This window comes from Stegostoma tigrinum, chromosome 36 (genome assembly GCF_030684315.1).
Source record: "Stegostoma tigrinum isolate sSteTig4 chromosome 36, sSteTig4.hap1, whole genome shotgun sequence".
Classification (NCBI taxonomy): domain Eukaryota; kingdom Metazoa; phylum Chordata; class Chondrichthyes; order Orectolobiformes; family Stegostomatidae; genus Stegostoma; species Stegostoma tigrinum.
The window spans coordinates 6556780-6574813 of NC_081389.1; the positions used below are offsets into that span (position 1 = coordinate 6556780).

General features: G+C 48.6%; 1 protein-coding gene across 2 annotated transcripts in view; it reads right to left on the reverse strand.

Moving 5' to 3' along the window:
* slc28a1 (solute carrier family 28 member 1) overlaps positions 1-18034 on the reverse strand; it is a 107759-nt gene that overhangs the window by 25662 nt on the left and 64063 nt on the right. For both annotated transcript variants that reach the window (XM_059640168.1, XM_059640169.1), the window contains 5 exons: positions 14183-14260; positions 9081-9161; positions 7597-7677; positions 4341-4466; positions 2811-2941 (listed from right to left, as the gene is read on the reverse strand). In XM_059640168.1, coding sequence (XP_059496151.1) covers positions 2811-2941; positions 4341-4466; positions 7597-7677; positions 9081-9161; positions 14183-14260 — 497 coding nt within the window. The remainder of the gene's footprint in view (positions 1-2810; positions 2942-4340; positions 4467-7596; positions 7678-9080; positions 9162-14182; positions 14261-18034) is intronic.

Sequence of the window (18034 nt, forward strand, 5' to 3'; positions counted from 1 at the left end):
TGGGTATGAAATGCTTGTCTACATTCTGTCAAAGAATTAAAGAAAACTCAGTGGTATAGTACTGCTTTATGTCCTATTTCTCAACAGTTATCCTGTTTCAGCCGCCGTTCCTCTCCCTCTGTCCTGTAAATGTTTCCCTTTCACATCATTACGTTCTTTAAATGTCTTCCTCCTCACCACCCCTTCTGGAAACGATCTAAAATCCACGTCTTCTGATTGCCTGGCCCTGCCACTGGAAAAGACTCTCCTCACTCACTTGATCAAAATCCTTTACACATTTCCATCATTACCAAACATAAGCTGCTTTGATCTAAGGAGAAGGGTCCCACTTTCTTCATGAAGCAGAAGATGCTGGTTTTCCAAAAAAAACTAGAAGTTTTTGTGTTTACTGACATCGGTGAGCCGCAGCCAATGAGCTGGAGGCGAGGGTGCGGGGGACAAGGTGGAAGGAAGGCACCAGCTGAGTTGCTCATTTGGAGAGTTATTATGGGCACATTGAGCTGAATGGTCCCCTTCCGTGCTGTAAGGATTCTGTTTAATTTACTGAGTCCCCAAACTCAGACACTTTCTCTGAGGTGAGGATAGTTACAGCAGTAAAATCTGTTTGTGTGCATGATCAAACCCAGCTACTGCTGGTATTGTGGTCTCCAGGAGCGGTTGACAAGGTTAGGGTTAGGTTTAGGGTTAGGAATAGTTAGGGTTAGGTTTAGGGTTAGGGACCCCCCCACATTCCACCCCCCCCCCAACTTGCTTATGAAGAATCTAACCACCTCTTCTTGGGGTTTGGGTTAAGGTAAGGAATAGAGTTAGGGTTAGGATTAGGATTAGGGTTAGAGTTAGTGTTTAGCTTTAGGTTAGGGTTAGGATTAGATTTAAGGTTTAGGTTAGGGCTAGGGTTAGGAATAGGGTTAAGGTTAGAGTTAGGAATAGGGTTAGGGTTAGGGTAAGGTTAGGGTTCAGGTAAGGAATAGAGTTAGGGTTAGTATTAGGGTTTACAATTGGGCTAGGGTCAGGGTTAGAGTTAGGTTTAGGGCTAGCATTAGGTTTCGGAATAGAGTTAGGGTTAGGGTGAGGGTAAGGTTAGGGTTCAGGTTAGGGTTAAGGTAAGGAATAGAGTTACGGCTTAGAATAGGGTTAGGGTTAGAGTTAGAAAAAGAGTTATGGTTTGGAATAGGGTTAAAGTTAGGGTTAGAGTTAGGTTTAGGGTTAGGGTTAGAAATAGGGTCAGGGTTAGGATTAGGGTAGGGTTAGGGTTTAGTTTTGAATCCGAGGTAGCATTAGGTTTACAGTTAGAGTTAGTATTAGGGTGAGGTTTAGAGTTAGAATTAGAGCTAGGCTTAGGGTTGGGGTTAGGATTTGGGTTTGGGTTAGGGTTAGAATTAGGGTTAGGGTGAGGCTTAGGGTTACGGTTGGGTTAAGGTGAGGGTTAGGGTTTAAGATTGGATTAGGGTTATGGTTAGGGTTAGGATTAGAGCTAGAATTAGCGTTAAGGGGAAGGTTAGGGTGGTTAGGGTTAGGATTAGAGCTAGAGCTAGGTTTAGGGTTTGGGTTTGGGTGGTTAGGGTTAGAGTTAGCGTTTATGTTATGATGAGTGTTTGGGTTAGGGTTATCTATATTCTGGCTGGGACTTGTAATGTCACTGTATAATTGCTTCAGTTCTTTGATTTTTGATGTGAATAGGGAGTTAGAGGAGGCCACTCTGCCCTCTGAACCTGATCCAGCATACAATTACATCATCAACAATCTAATGACTCCATAGTCCCACAATAACACTTCACCGTGCCCTACATCCCCAACCCCTTGTCGCCACCCCCCCCCCCCCCAGGAGACCCCACATTCCACACACTCCCGCTCACTTGCTTATGAAGAATCTACCCACCTCTGCCTGAGGTTTGATAAAGAGACTTCAAAACACTTTCAACCCTTTGTCTGGTAAAATTCTCTGCATCTCTATTTTAAATAGGCAACACCTTTTTTAAAAGAAGACGGTAACCCTTAGTTCCAGAATCTTCCACATGAAAAGAAATCGTCTCCACATGCACCATGTCAAAACCTCTCAGAATCTTGCAAATTATAATCATGTTGTCTCTTAATCTTCTAAACTCCAGCATTGACAAACATACCTGACCAATCTTCCCCTATCGATAACCCACCCATTCCACATATTAACCTGTTAACCCCCCCGTACAGACCAACACTGTGCACAGTACTCCAGATGTAGTCTCACCAATGCCCCGTATAACTGATGCAATGACTATATTTTTGCATTCAATTCCTCTCAGAATAAATGGAAATGTTCACAGAATCCTTATCGCGTGGAAAGAGGCCATTTGGCCCATCAAGTCCATACTGACCCTCTGAAGAGCATCCCAATCAGACCCATCCCTGTAGCCCTTCATTTTCCATGGCTAAACCACCTAGCCTGCACATCACGAAGCAATTTAGCATGGCCAATCCACCCTAGCCTGGACCGTGTGAGGAAACCCACACTGACAGAGGGAGAACATGCAAACTCCACACAGACAATGGGTCCCTGGTGCTGTAAGCGAGCAGTGCTAACCACTAAGCCAACATGCCACCTTCAAGAGGTTGGGCAGAAAGCAGGGACAGGCACCTGGGGAAATTGGACTCTGAGATCCTCCTAGCCAGTAAATTACCAAATTTTCATTTCAATCCATTTGGGCTGAAATCTTTGTGCCATCTCTTGTGAAATTAGTGCCGTGGGCTGACAGAATAAAGACAGTCAAAAGACTTTTACTCTATAATACAACATGGTGATCACTATCGAATTCAAGTCTAATATCACACACCCAGCCTCTAGTTTCACTCCTTCTTTACTCATGAACTTGGATTCTTCGAGTTCTGGGTAGCTGAGTTTAGACAGAGCCAGTGCACAAGGGGCTGCCATCACTGAGGCTGCGATCAAACTGGAGGCACTAATCTGTAACATAAAATCACAACATGATTGAATTGGGGATATCTATTGAAAACGTTTGAATAATCTATTAATTTCTTGATAACCCATGCATTATTAAAAAAAAATTGGCGTCATATGCTGCATTTGGAACTGGAGTTACATTCACCCAGCCGATTAAGATGCCAGAACTCTATTTTGAAAACCGCTCAATATTTGCACATGCTTTGCACAGATATTACTGCCAGTATCCCACTCTGTTGGATGCCAGTCATATCCTGGATAGTGTTGGGGCAAAAACCAGTGTTATACAAGCCTTATATATCATTGCCCAGATTCCAGACCAGACAGCCCTGTAACAATCAGACAGTTCAACGATATCACAATATCCAATGTGTTAGCAAAAAAAGGTATCTGGCTCAGTCTCTTTGTGTAATGGAGTCATTTGGTTATCCATGTGTAATATATTGTAAGATTAGTAGGTCCAGAACCCAGACTGTGTGTCAACCTGTGGTCTTATATAAATATCAAGTGTTGCTAATGAACTTCAAGATATCTGATTCAACAGGAGCCAACTATAAATGGCATATGTAACCTGGCCTGACCATAGAAAACCAGAAATATCATCACCCAATCTTCAGAAAGGAGTTCTGATGGGGGTGGGATAAAGTAGGATTTCTCCTTACTCCACAAGTGGTTTATGAAAATCAGGAAATATATTTTATTTAAAGGGCCAGGTCAATACTTATGCTCGGCTTTGCTCGAGAATTTAGCTATGACTGAATGGGGACAGTAAAAGTATTTATATTGTTCACAAACAAACAATATATCCATGGATTCTTGAAGCCAGTTGGATTGTGTACAAATATACTTTGAAATTTTTACTGACTTCTTCAGCTTTGCTTGCTATAGAAATAATCAAAGTTTTAAAAATTCTATTGTCTTTAACTTCAGTGTAATTCTAATTCATACAAATAAATCTGACTCGCTCCTTTAGCCAATTTGACATGCTGTTTAGTGTTGGGTTTGATATTACAAAGTGTGGGACAATTGACACGAAACCCTGGTACCCATCTGACCAGTAAAAAGGTAATTGATAGCCTGGTGATGATCTGCTCCAATCCACAGCAGTGGGCCATTCAGCCTCTCAAGTCGGTTCTGTCATTCTGGTGGACTATGTAGGATGTGCATCTTCATTCCAATGTGGTATGTAACCCTTTAATGCACTTGCCTTCAGAAAAGGATCAGTCTGAGATGTGACTATTTTCAGTGATTGTTAAGTACATCAGCTTTCTGGGAGATAAAATTCCAGTTTCCCATTACTCCTTGTGGGGAAGGTACAGATTGTGGGGGGGTGGAGGTGTGGTTTTGAGCTATAAACAAGTAGCATGGGGAGAGGGAAACTGAACAGCGACAGCACACTTACCCCAAAGGAGATGTAGGCCCCAAGGACACTGCCAGCAATCGTAGCGAACCCTCCAGTCATTACGGCATGGATTTCCGACTTGGTCATTTCTGGCAGGTATGGTCGGATGAGAAGTGGTGACTCTGTCTGAAATGAAATCAATATTTCTTCACAACTGTGTCACAAGCACCTTTTCTGGAAGACGACCCAATCTGTCACAGCTACAACAAGTAGAGAAGGTAAAGCCTTAATTTCTAACACTGCCTTCACCATCTTAGAATAGTTATGGTGCAGAGATTCAGGCCATTGAGCCCATCCTGCTCTCCAAACAAGCAATTGCCATTCTCCCTGTAACCTGCACATTCTTCCTTTTTGAAATTCCCTTTTTTCACTGGAGCGTAGGTGATGAAGGGTGACCTTACAGAGGTCCATAAAATCCTGAGTGACATAGATAGCCAATAGCTTTTCGCCAGGGTAGGGGAGTCTAAAACTGGAGGGCATAGGTTTAAGGTGGGAGGAGAGAGATACAAAACAGTCCAGAGGGGCATTTTTTCACACTGAGGGTGGTGAGTGTCTGGAGCATGCTGCTAGAGGTAGTGGTGAAAACGAGTAAAATTTTATCATTTAAGAAATATCTGGACAAGTTTTTTTTTCATTCGCAGGATGAGGGCATCGCTGGCCAGGCCAGCATTTCTTGCCCGTCCCTAATTGCCCAGAGGGCAGTTATGGGTCAACCATATCGCTGTGGGTCTGGAGTCACATGTAGGCCAGACCAGGTAAGGATGGAAGTTTCCTTCCCTGAAGGATATTAGTGAACCAGATGGGTTTTTCTGACAATTGACAATGGATTCACGGTTATCGTTAAACTGTTAAATCCAAAGGTTTATTAAATTCAAATTCTACCATCTGCCATGGTAGGATTTAAACCTGACCCCCCCCCCCCCCTCCCCCGGAACATTACCTGGGTCTCTGGATGAACAGTCCAGTGATAATGCCATGAGTAAATGCATAGGATAGGTATGGAGAGATACAGACCAAACACAGGCAAATTAAAGTAGTTTAATTGTGAAAATTGGGCAGCATGGGTAAGTTGGGCTGAAAGGCCTGTTTCCATGTTGTAGACCTCTATGATTCTATCAAAACCTTGATTGAAACTGCTCCAATCATAGTCTCAGGCAGTGGATTCCAGACCCTAAACACTTTCTGCCTGAGGAAAGTAATTACTTCTGCCACAAAGTTGCTGGAAAAGCTCAGCACGTCTGGCAGCATCTTTGGAGGAGAAAACAGAGTTAACGTTTCAGGTCGGGTGACCCTTCCTCAGAACTGATGGTGGCTGGGAAAACGTCAGTTTAGATGCAGAAAATGGGGGGTTGGTGGGGTAGGGAGTAAACAATGGGATAGAGCCTAAAGAGAGAGAAAGACAGTTGGACAGACAAAGGAGCTGCTAATGATCAGGCTGGGAGGGTGAATAGTTGTTAATGGGGACTGTCAGTGACTAACAACAGGGGGGGTGTAGCAGCAGGCTATGTGGTCAGAAATAGTGATAATGAGAACTGCAGATGCTGGAGAATCCGAGATAACAAAGTGTGAAGCTGGATGAACACAGCAGGCCAAGCAGCATCTCAGGAGCACAAAAGCTGACATTTCGGGCCTAGACCCTTCATCAGAGAGGGGGATGGGGGGAGGGAACTGGAATAAATAGGGAGAGAGGGGGAGGCGGACCGAAGATGGAGAGAAAAGAAGGTAGGTGGAGAGGAGAGTATAGGTAGGGAGGTAGGGAGGGGATAGGTCAGTCCAGGGAAGACGAACAGGTCAAGGAGGTGGGATGAGGTTAGTAGGTAGGAGATGGAGGTGCGGCTTGGGGTGGGAGGAAGGGATGGGTGAGAGGAAGAACAGGTTAGGGAGGCAAAGACAGGTCGGACTGGTTATGGGATGCAGTGGGTGGAGGGGAAGAGCTGGGCTGGTTGTGTGGTGCAGTGGGGGGAGGGGACAAACTGGGCTGGATTTGGGATGCGGCGGGGAAAGGGGAGATTTTGAAGCTGGTGAAGTCCACATTGATACCATTGGACTGCAGGGTTCCCAAGCGGAATATGAGTTGCTGTTCCTGCAACCTTCGGGTGGCATCATTGTGGCAGTGCAGGAGGCCCATGATGGACATGTCATCTAAAGAATGGGAGGGGGAGTGGAAATGGTTTGCGACTGGGAGGTGCAGCTGTTTATTGCGAACCAAGGCCAAGCAGCATCTCAGGAGCACAAAAGCTGACGTTTTGGGCCTAGACCCTTCATCAGAGAGAATGTGGTCAGAAGGCCTGGTGTGTGGGGTGGGGGCTGGGACATGGGAGAGTTTAGGCTTGAAAATTATTGAACTCAATATTGAGTCCGGAGGGCTGTAGGGTCCCCAAGCGGAAAATGAGGTGTTGTTCCTCCAGCTTGCACTGGGCTTCACTGGAACACTGCAGCAAAGCAGAGGCAGAGGTGTTGGCCAGGGAGCAGGGTAGTGCATTGAAGTGGCAGGCAGCAGGTAGCTCAGGGTCTTTTTGCAAGCAGAACATAGATGTTCTGCGAAGCAGTCGCCAAGTCTACGCTTCATTTTCCCCAGTGTAGAGGAGACCACATTGTGAGCAGTGAATGCAGCAGGCCAGATTCTGGGAAGTGCAGTTGAAGCATTCCCTGGAAGGCATGTCTGGACCCTTGGATACTGGTGAGGGAGGAGCTAAGTGGGCATGTGTTGCACCTTCACCGGTTACAGGGGAAAGTGCCGTAGGGCTGTGGGGAGGTGTTGGGGGTGAAGGAAGTGTGGACCAGGGTGTCCCAGAGGGAATGGTCCTTGTTCCTGATTTACAGCATCTGCAGTTCTTTTGGTTTCTAATTACTTCTGCCATCTTTGTTTTCTTGGCCAATAACATCAAACAGTTAGGGTTAGGGTCAGAGCTGGGCTAAGGTTAGGGTTAGGGTTAGGGTTCAGGTAAGGGTTAGGTTTGGGGTCGGGGTTAGTGTTGGTTTTGGGGTTGGGATTGGGTTTAGTGTTAAGGATGGGGTTAGGGTTAGGGATGGCGTTAGGTCTAGGGTTAGGGTTAGGGTGAGGATGGAAAGTATGAGCTTTATGAGTGGAAATGGTCTCTTCCAATCAAGACTGTCTGGACACTCCTGATTTCGACATTAAACGTCAAATTCTGTCCCTGGCCTTGGTCAGTGTGATGGCAAAGGAGGAATAGACCTAGTGACAATGGAAGAACTTATCTCATAACCGGAGGGGAATCTTCACCTATGTCCATACCTGCCCCACAAAGATGTTGCCGGCGACGCTCAGTGTCTCTGTAGCTGATGTTCCCATGGTAACCTGCATCAACCACGCAATCTGACTCGAGAATAAAAAAACACACAGTTACAATTAAAGTTATGGCGCAAATGGATTGGAATTAGATAGAACAGTATTACAGTAATTTATTGCTGTCTAATACATTGAAAGGTTGAAGGTTTAAGACAGATTGATGGGTTGGCAGACCGCGCAGGCAGATACAGCAGCCTCCCTTAGAGCTGGGTGGAGCACTTTGCTTCATTTCGCTATCGCCTGCTGACTCCTCGTTGACAGCTGCTCTATCATAAGGAAACGCTGAGTAACGACCTTTGTACTTCCAAGCTGGCAATGCCTTATCAAGGGTACAGCTGAGCATCACATTACAGAGCTGTGTGTGGGTGCTACCCTCCAGACTCAGTGATGGTTGGTGTAGCACAGAAACAAGGCCTTGATGGGAGAGTACCTGCACCATTTGCAAATGGCCTTCAGTTTATCCTTTCGGGCCCTGCCTTCTTTGGGCTAGTTGGACTGACCCAAGGCTGAGTTAGATAGATTTTTTTGATTGTTGAGGGAGTTAAAGATTACGGGGACAGACAGGAGTATGAGAGCCACTAACTGCATTAGCTATCCCTTCCTTGAAAAAGGCTCATGGGACTAAATGACCTAGTGCTGCTCCAAAGCCCCGTTTTCCTCAAGTACAATGAAAGCTTTAACAGACAGCGAGAGAGAGAGCCAGAGAAGCTCAGCAGGTCTAAAAGCTCCCGTGGAAAGAGAAATAAAGTTAACGTTGCGGGTCCGGTCTGAATCTCCTTCAGAACTCTGGCTGAGCTCAGTTCGCCATCCCTATCTGGGGGCAGCGAGCCCACAGTTAGGAGTGTGCCCTGACGAAAGCTGCCCAATGCAGGCTCACTGCCCACCTGTGTGGATTCAGGACCTGAGTCTGAACAATGTCATACTGAACTCAAAACTTTAACTCCGTTTCTCTTCGCACAAACGTTGCCAGGCCTTCTGAGTTTCTCCAGCAATTTCCATGTTTGTTTCACATTTCCAGCACTCTCACTTTATGCCTTTATTGCAACAACCTTTTTTTTAACTCAAACTATTTTCAGCCTCAGGAAATATTGAGGGATGTCTTAATCAAGGTCTTTAAAGTGATCGATAGATTAGATGAGAGGTAGACTTCATGAAGATGATTTCACTTGTGGACCAAAGGTCATAGATATTGGACAAATCTCAGAGTAGAAAACTGTTCACCCAGGAGCAGACTGGAATGAGGAACTAGCTACCACAAGGAGTAGCTGCAGAGAATGTGTTAGATATGTTTGAGGGAAGGATTAGTAAATACATGAGAGGGAAATAAATAATGAAATTGGATTCTGTTAACATGGGGTGGGAGGAGATCCTGCACACTATAAAGGATAGTATAGGGTAGTTTGGCTGAATGGCCTGCTTCTGGGCTATACCTTTACAATCAGCCACTGCATTGCACCCACGTAGTAGAGAATAGACATCACGCAGCTGAAGAAGACCACAATGGGCAGGGCCTGTGAACAGAGAGAGATCGAGTATTAGAACGAGCTAACACAGCGACTCCACCCCAGAAGTGGGGAACACTCCCCATTGCTAGCTGCACAGTTTCAGTGACACTGTGATGCAGTACTGGGGACAGCACTACACTGTTAGAGTTACCTTCCTCCAAGAATTTTAAATTCATTCAGTGGGAGTAGTTAGCACTGCCCATCCCTAATTGCCCAGAGGGCTGTTGAGAGTCAGCCACATTGCTGTGGGTCTGGAGTCACATGTAGGCCAGACCAGGTAAGGATGGCACTTTCCTTCCCTGAAGGACATTAGTGAACCAGATGGGTTTTTCTGACAATCGACAATGAATTCACAGTCATCATTAGACTCTTAATTCCAGGTTTTTATTGAATTCAAATTCAGGTATCTGGCAATGTCAGGATTTGAACCTGAGTCCCCAGAACATTACATGGGCCTCTGAATTAACAGTTCACGAGGCAATTGTCTCCCCATTGGAGAGAAATGAAGAACTGTCTGAGTGACGTTCATGGTTTCCTTGTGCCATTGGTGAAAAGAGGTCACATCATTGCCGATGTAACCTCCTACCTAACTCCGTCTTTAAATTCCCCAAGCCAGGAATCTAGCTCCAGCCCAGGAACAGGCTGAGGTATAGGCCAACCGGCATCCTCAATGTAACTGTAGCAACGGTAGAATAAAGCCTTCCTTGGCCCCAGCACGATCTGTGTGGTACAGTTAACCACCACATCCTCCTTGGGCACAGGTCATTACAGCTGCTGTTTGCTGCTCCACGGTGACACCATTCAAACACCTGGCACCAAACATCTTCTGTTCATTGGCAACCATCAGCTCAGTCTCCACAGCGACACTCCGAGGCACCTCACTGACTATGTGCCATTGACTGCTTAGTTTGACATTCATATCCTCCCCACGGCAGGGACTATTGTCACCTCGATCTGTCACCTTGCCTGACACCAGCGAGGAACACTAGAAAAGCTCAGTCATACCTGGAAATGGAGACTTGGATATGTGAAAGTGCATGGTGCGCTGGAGGCTTCAGGACCAGGCAGTATGTACTAATCATCAGTTTTACACACTTTTCTTCTGAGACAGCCCCTAACACTGTTTATCTGTTGTTGAAACTCTCGTCCATGTTTTTGTTGCCTCCAGTTTAACTATTCTAGTTCTTATTTTCACTCCAAGGACTAATGCAAGGAATGAGGTGTCTCCGTGGCAAAATTTTACATCCTGTTGAGGGTGGTTGGCTCGCCGAGCTGGCTTCTTGAATCACAGAAGTTTCGTTACCGTGTCTGGTAACATTCTCAGTGCAGTCTCTGATGAAGCGTTGGTGCGTTTTCCCGCCTGGGAGTCGTTGTGATGGATAGCCTCACTGCCGGGTTTCCTCCGTAGTGGAATGTACATTGAGTCGAGTTCAATATGTTTATTAATAGCACACTTCGTGGAGTGCCATGCTTCCAGGGATTCTCGTGCTTCCCTGCCTAGCCTGTCCCAGGATCTTGGTGTTGTCCCAGTCGAAGACGTGGTTCTCCTTGTCCACGTGGATTGAGATGAGCGAGTATTGGCCGTGTCTTTTTATATCCAGTTGGTGATCATGTTCTCTTGTCGTTAGTTTACTTCCTATTTGTCTGATGTAGAGTTTCGCACAGTCTCTGCAGGGGATCTTGTAGATGATATTGGTCCTGTCCATGGCAGGAAGTTGGTCTTTAGTTTGGGTGAGCACATGCCGCAGGGTTGATGTGGGTTTGTGTGCCACTGTGATGCCCAGCAGTCGCAGAAGTCTTGTGGGGTGTTCTGACATGTTCCTAATGTAGGGTAGTGTGATGAGTGTGTTGGGGCATGGAGAATCTTTCTGATGCTGTTCCTGTGGGCATCTCCTGATCCAGTTCTTTGGGTATCCGTTATCCTTGAACGCTTGGAAGAGGTATTCTTCTTCCTCTTGGCATAGTTCCATGCTGCTGCAGTGTGTTGTTGCCCTTTTAGATAGTGTTTGCACGCAGCTTCGTTTGTTATATCCTGTGTCACCATCAACTACTTTCGGCTCAACTACACCTTGGAGTCAATGTACGGGTAACTCAAAACAAATGCGATTACATTAACCTGACACTTTGGGCTCAATGTTACCCTCCTGTCTGTGGTCCTTTCTTTAATAATTCATGGGATGTCAGCATCACCAGCATTTATTTCCCATCCCTAATTGTCCAGAGGGCAAAAACAGTCAACAACAGTGCAGTGGGCCTGGAGTCACATGTAGGCCAAACTGGGTAAGGATGGCAGATTTCCTTCCCTGAAGTACATTAGTGAGACAGATGGGACTTTCCTGACAATCGACAGTGGATTTACAGTCATCATTAGATTGCCAGATTTGTCATTGAATCCAAATTCCATCAACTGTCAAGGCGGGATTTGAACCCGGAACGTTATCTGGTCTCTGGATTGATAATCTAGCAATAATACCACGAGGCCAGAGATAGTAAGAACTGCTGATGCTGGAGTCAGAGATAACACAGCGTGGAGCTGGAGGAACACAGCAGGCCAGGCAGCATCAGAGGAGCAGTAAGGTTGACGTTTTGGGTGGAGATCCTTATTCAGAAGACCCATTTTGGAAGAAGGGTCCCCAGCCAAAAAATATCAACTTTGCTGCTCCTCTGATGCTGCCTGGCCTGCTGTGTTCCTCCAGCTCCACACTGTGTTATATCTAATGCCACTTGGCTGTTGCCTCCCACTGTAGTGAGCTTGCTGTTGGTGGATGGGGGTGGTGGCATTTAATCAGGAAATGGGGGGATCACTGAGAACCTGTGACTCTCCCACCTCTGCCCAGGTCAGACCCAGAGTGGGAATGCCGATCGATGACCAATTAATGCCCACTTATGGGCCTCACTCATCCACGACTGATAATAATTCTGGATGGATGTGGGGAGGGGTTGGGTAGTCTGACCACATGCGGGAGAGAATGAGGAGTTAATTCTGGTGCGTTTGCCCGGTGAATCCCTCCCACATCCCCACCTATCCGGGGTCACACTGTCTGATTGTAAAATGGGGCCATGGGAAATGGGGATCTCCCTCGGGTGCCCCAGCACCCACCCATCAGCTGTCACTCACAACAACCCCACCCCCCAACACCGGCCTGACACTCACTGACCATCCAAGGTGGGTGCAGTACTGGCAGGAGCCACTGCCTCCCAGGTGGCGCTGTTGTTCAAAGGGCCTCTGATTGGCCAGCAGCCGTGGCCCCCACCCCCAGCGTCTTTGATTTTCAACACCCACGTTTTCAGCTGGGCCACTGGGTCACTATTTTCTAATTTGGTTAATATTCATTTAGTATCCCTGTTGTACTCTTTCCTGCAACAAGCATCTCACCCTGTTTGTTCCTAATGGGCTCCAGTCTATCCTTCAGGAAGCTTTGACTGTTGTATGGGGGTAGTTCTGCCAAAATGCATGTTTCATTAATGCAATTGATGGGATGCTGTTTGGATAACGCGAACTTTCTACTGTACAGTCTTGCGATTTTTCCACAATGTGTTTTTCTCTGACAATTTTCTATAGTGTGATTTTTTTCATGGCATGATGTTGCACAAGAACGCAACTATTGTGTTTTAGGAGAAACATCTGTATTTGAAGAATATTTTACCATTTGTTTTAGCTCAGCCTGCCATCTTTTCTTATGTTTCCTCATAACCTTCCTTATTGCAGCCTTAGCCTCTCCCCTGCATTTGAGGTAGCCTTCCTGATTTCTTATGCTGTTTTGCAAGCATAAAGCTAGTCTCAGTAACAGTGAAAATGAAATTGTCATCAAGTAAGTGCTGTTTAAAAAAACCCATCTGGTTCACTAATGTCTGAGATAACAAGGTGTGGAGTTGGATGAACACAGCAGGCCAAGCAGCTTCTGAGGAGCAGGAAAGTTGACATTTTGGGCCTAGACCCTTCACCATTTTCTGATGAAGGGTCTGGGCCCGAAACATCAGCTTTTGTGCTCCTGAGATGCTGCTTGGCCTGCTGTGTTCATCCAGCTCCACACCTTGTTATCTCGGATTCTACAGCATCTGCAGTTCCTATTATCTCTGGTTCACTAATGTCCTTTAGGAAAGGAAATCTGTGTCCTTACCTGATCTGGCCTACACGTGACTCCAGACCCACTTGTGGTTGCTTCTTACCTGCACTCTGACATGTCCCAACAAGCCGCTCAATTTTACAGCAATTAGGGATGGACGCCAAACACTGGACTGGCTAATGGCACGCACACCTCAGGAAAGAATCCCAATTAACTGGAATTGTTGCTGGCACACTCAGCTTTCATAAACATGTATCAGCCCATCAGAAAATATTGCTGTCTTCCAATATCACCTCTGGCCCATGCGCAGCATGACTTCCCGAAGCTGGTCATTTTAACACAGCTTCCTGCTCACGGGCCCACTTGTCCGTCCTCGGCATGCTGCAGTGTTCCAGTGAATCACAGCGCAAACTGGATGAACTACATCTCATCTTCAGGCTAGGCTCTTTACAGTTTTCTGGACTTAATATTGAGTTCGACACCTTCAAACTGTGAACCAAATCTCATTCCTTCCCTTTCTTTTAGCTTTACTTGTTACATTCTCTGTCACCGCGTCCTCTGTCCCTTCCCCTGACCCGGTCCTCCGAGCCACCCTCGTGGGACTGTTTGTTCTTTCAAGTCTGGAAGCTAGACGCATTGTGCTCTAATGTTCTCACATTCTGATCACTTAATCTATCAACATCCTTTCTCCCCCAACACTCTACACCCAAACCCCTCAACTGCATAAATGCTGTCCCCTCCACACTTCACTTCAGCCCTGATCTAGATTCAAAGTATTAGCTTGTTCTCTCTCCGTGGATCTGCCTGGCCCACTGTGATCCCCAGCATTTGTTGTTTTCAGTATAGATTCCAACGTCTGCAGTGATTTGCTCCAATCACCAATATTAGCATTTACTTTGTGCCTTGTGTTTGAACTGGCTCAAAAACATATCAGAATTGATAGGAAAGTCAAAGACTGACCTGAAATGCAAAGATACCATTGATGAGATCATTTCCAAAGAGAAAGCCGGACCCAGCTATTGTATAGTTCAAAAAGGTCTGTAAGAGGAAAGAGACAAGCTTCAGGGGAATCGTCGCATACAGCTGCAACATTACTATGATGTTGTTTCAAGTTTTTTTCTATCAGTGATTAAGTCGAATGGACTAATGTCACTCAGGTAAAAACTAAATCCTGGACAATTCGGCTTAAACATTAAATCTACCCTCAGTTGCTTCACTGCCTCTGAAACCACCAACCAATTAATGCAAATGGAAGCTACTTCCACCAACTTGATTGGTCGGTTAAAGATTGCAAGCTCAGGGTCTAGGTCAGGGCTGAAACTGGTCAAGATGCAGTATGTACCCCAGAAGCCAGTGTGTGTTCACAAGAAACCCATGGATACTCCAAAACCCAGTGTGTACCCCAGAAACTAGAGTGTACACCAGACCAGTGTGGTCCACGGGCCAGTGGGTGCCCCACAGGCCACTCTGTGCCCCCGAAACCAGTGTGTGCCCCACAGGCCAATGTGTGCCCCCGAGACCAGTGTGTGCCCCACAGGCCAATGTGTGCCCCCGAGACCAGTGTGTTCCATGGGCCAGTGTGTGCCCCCAAGACCAGTGTGTGCCCGACAGGCCACTGTGTACCCTCGAGACCAGTGTGTTCCACGGGCCAGTGTGTGCCCCCAAGACCAGTGTGTGCCCCACAGGCCACTGTGTACCCCCGAGACCAGTGTGTGCCCCAGAGACTAGAGTGTACACCAGACCAGTGTGTTCCATGGGCCAGTGTGTGCCCCGGAGACTAGTGTGTGCCCAGAGACCACTGTGTACCCCCGAAACCAGTGTGTGCCCAGAGACCAGCGCATGTCCCAGAGACCAGTGTGTGTCCCAGAGACCAGTGTGTGCCCCAGAGACCAGTGTATACCCCCAGAGACCAGTGCGTGCCCCAGAGACCAGTGCATGCCCCAGAGACCAGTGTGTACCCCAGAGACCAGTGTGTGCCCTAGAGACCAGTGCGTGCCCCAGAGACCAGTGTGTGCCCTAGACCACAGCGTGCCCCAGAGACCAGTGTGTACTCCAGAGACCAGTGTGTGCCCCAGAGTCCAGTGTGTGCCCCAGAGTCCAGTGCGTTCCCTAGACCAGTGTGTGCCCTAGACCAGTGAGTGCCCCAGAGACCAGTGAGTGCCCCAGAGACCAGTGTGTTCCAGACCAGTGTGTGTCCCAGAGACCAGTGTGTACCCCAGAGACCAGTGTGTACCTCAGAGACCAGTGCGCGCCCTAGACCAGTGTGTTCCCTAGACCAGTGTGTGCCCCCCAGAGACTAGCGTGCCCCAGAGACCATTGTGTGCCCCAGAGACCAATGTGTACCCCCAGAGTCCAGTGTGTGCCCCAGAGTCCAGTGCGTTCCCTAGACCAGTGTGTGCCCTAGACCAGTGAGTGCCCCAGAGACTAGTGTGTACCCAGGAGACCAGTGTGTACCCCAGAGACCAGTGCGCGCCCTAGACCAGTGTGTTCCCTAGACCAATGCGTTCCCTAGACCAGTGTGTGCCCTAGACCAGTGAGTGCCCCAGAGACCAGTGTGTTCCCTAGACCAGTGTGTGTCCCAGAGACCAGTGTGTACCCCAGAGACCAGTGTGTACCCCAGAGACCAGTGCGTGCCCTAGACCAGTGTGTTCCCTAGACCAATGCGTGCCCTAGACCAGTGTGTGCCCTAGACCAGTGTGTGCCCCTCAGAGACCAGTGTGTACCCCCAGAGACCAGTGTGTGCCCCAGAGTCCAGTGCGTTCCCTAGACCAGTGTGTGCCCTAGACCAGTGAGTGCCCCAGAGACCAGTGAGTGCCCCAGAGACCAGTGTGTTCCCTAGACCAGTGTGTGTCCCAGAGACCAGTGTGTACCCCAGAGACCAGTGTGTACCTCAGAGACAAGTGTGTACCCCCCGAGACCAGTGTGTGCCCCAGAGTCCAGTGCGTTCTCTAGACCAGTGTGTGCCCTAGACCAGTGAGTGCCCTAGAGACCAGTGAGTGCCCCAGAGACCAGTGTGTTCCCTAGACTAGTGTGTGTCCCAGAGACCAGTGCGTGCCCCAGAGACCAGTGTGTACCTCAGAGACAAGTGTGTACCCCCAGAGACCAGTGTGTGCCCCAGAGTCCAGTGTGCTCCCTAGACCAGTGTGTGCCCTAGACCAGTGAGTGCCCCAGAGACCAGTGAGTGCCCCAGAGACCAGTGTGTTCCCTAGACCAGTGTCCCCCCCAGAGACCAGTGTGTGCCCCAGAGACCAGTGTGTGCCCCAGAGACCAGTGTGTGCCCCAGAGACCAGTGTGTACTCCAGAGTCCAGTGTGTGCCCCAGAGACCAGTGTGTGCCCCAGAGACTAGTGCGTGCTCCAGAGACCAGTGTGTGCCCCAGAGACCAGTGTGTACCCCCAGAGACCAGTGAGTGCCCCAGAGACCAGTGAGTGCCCCAGAGACCAGTGTGTTCCCTAGACCAGTGTCCCCCCCAGAGACCAGTGTGTGCCCCAGAGACCAGTGTGTGCCCCAGAGACCAGTGTGTGCCCCAGAGACCAGTGTGTTCCCTAGACCAGTGTGTGCCCCAGAGACCAGTGTGTGCCCCAGAGACTAGTGCGTGCTCCAGAGACCAGTGTGTGCCCCAGAGACCAGTGTGTACCCCCAGAGACCAGTGTGTGCCCCAGAGTCCAGTGTGTTCCCTAGACCAGTGTGTGCCCTGGACCAGTGAGTGCCTCAGAGACCAGTGAGTGCCCCAGAGACCAGTGTGTTCCCTAGACCAGTGTATGTCCCAGAGACCAGTGTGTGCCCCAGAGACCAGTGCGCGCCCTAGACCAGTGTGTTCCCTAGACCAATGCGTTCCCTAGACCAGTGTGTGCCCTAGACCAGTGTGTGCCCCAGAGACCAGTGTGTTCCCTAGACCAGTGTGTGTCCCAGAGACCAGTGTGTACCCCAGAGACCAGTGTGTACCCCAGAGACCAGTGCGTGCCCTAGACCAGTGTGTTCCCTAGACCAATGCGTGCCCTAGACCAGTGTGTGCCCTAGACCAGTGTGTGCCCCCCAGAGACCAGTGTGTGCCCCAGAGACCAGTGTGTGCTCCCAGAGACCAGTGTGTGCCCCAGAGTCCAGTGTGTTCCCTAGACCAGTGTGTGCCCTGGACCAGTGAGTGCCCCAGAGACCAGTGAGTGCCCAAGAGACCAGTGTGTTCCCTAGACCAGTGTATGTCCCAGAGACCAGTGTGTGCCCCAGAGACCAGTGCGCGCCCTAGACCAGTGTGTTCCCTAGACCAATGCGTTCCCTAGACCAATGCGTTCCCTAGACCAGTGTGTGCCCTAGACCAGTGAGTGCCCCAGAGACCAGTGTGTTCCCTAGACCAGTGTGTGTCCCAGAGACCAGTGTGTACCCCAGAGACCAGTGTGTACCCCAGAGACCAGTGCGTGCCCTAGACCAGTGTGTTCCCTAGACCAATGCGTGCCCTAGACCAGTGTGTGCCCTAGACCAGTGTGTGCCCCCCAGAGACCAGTGTGTGCCCCAGAGACCAGTGTGTGCCCCAGAGACCAGTGTGTTCCCTAGACCAGAGCGTGCCCCAGGGACCAGTGTGTACTCCAGAGACCAGTGTGTACCCCCAGAGACCAGTGTGTGCCCCAGAGTCCAGTGCGTTCCCTAGACCAGTGTGTGCCCTAGACCAGTGTGTGCCCCAGAGACCAGTGTGTTCCCTAGACCAGTGTGTGTCCCAGAGACCAGTGTGTACCCCAGAGACCAGTGTGTACCTCAGAGACAAGTGTGTAACCCCAGAGACCAGTGTGTGCCCCAGAGTCCAGTGCGTTCCCTAGACCAG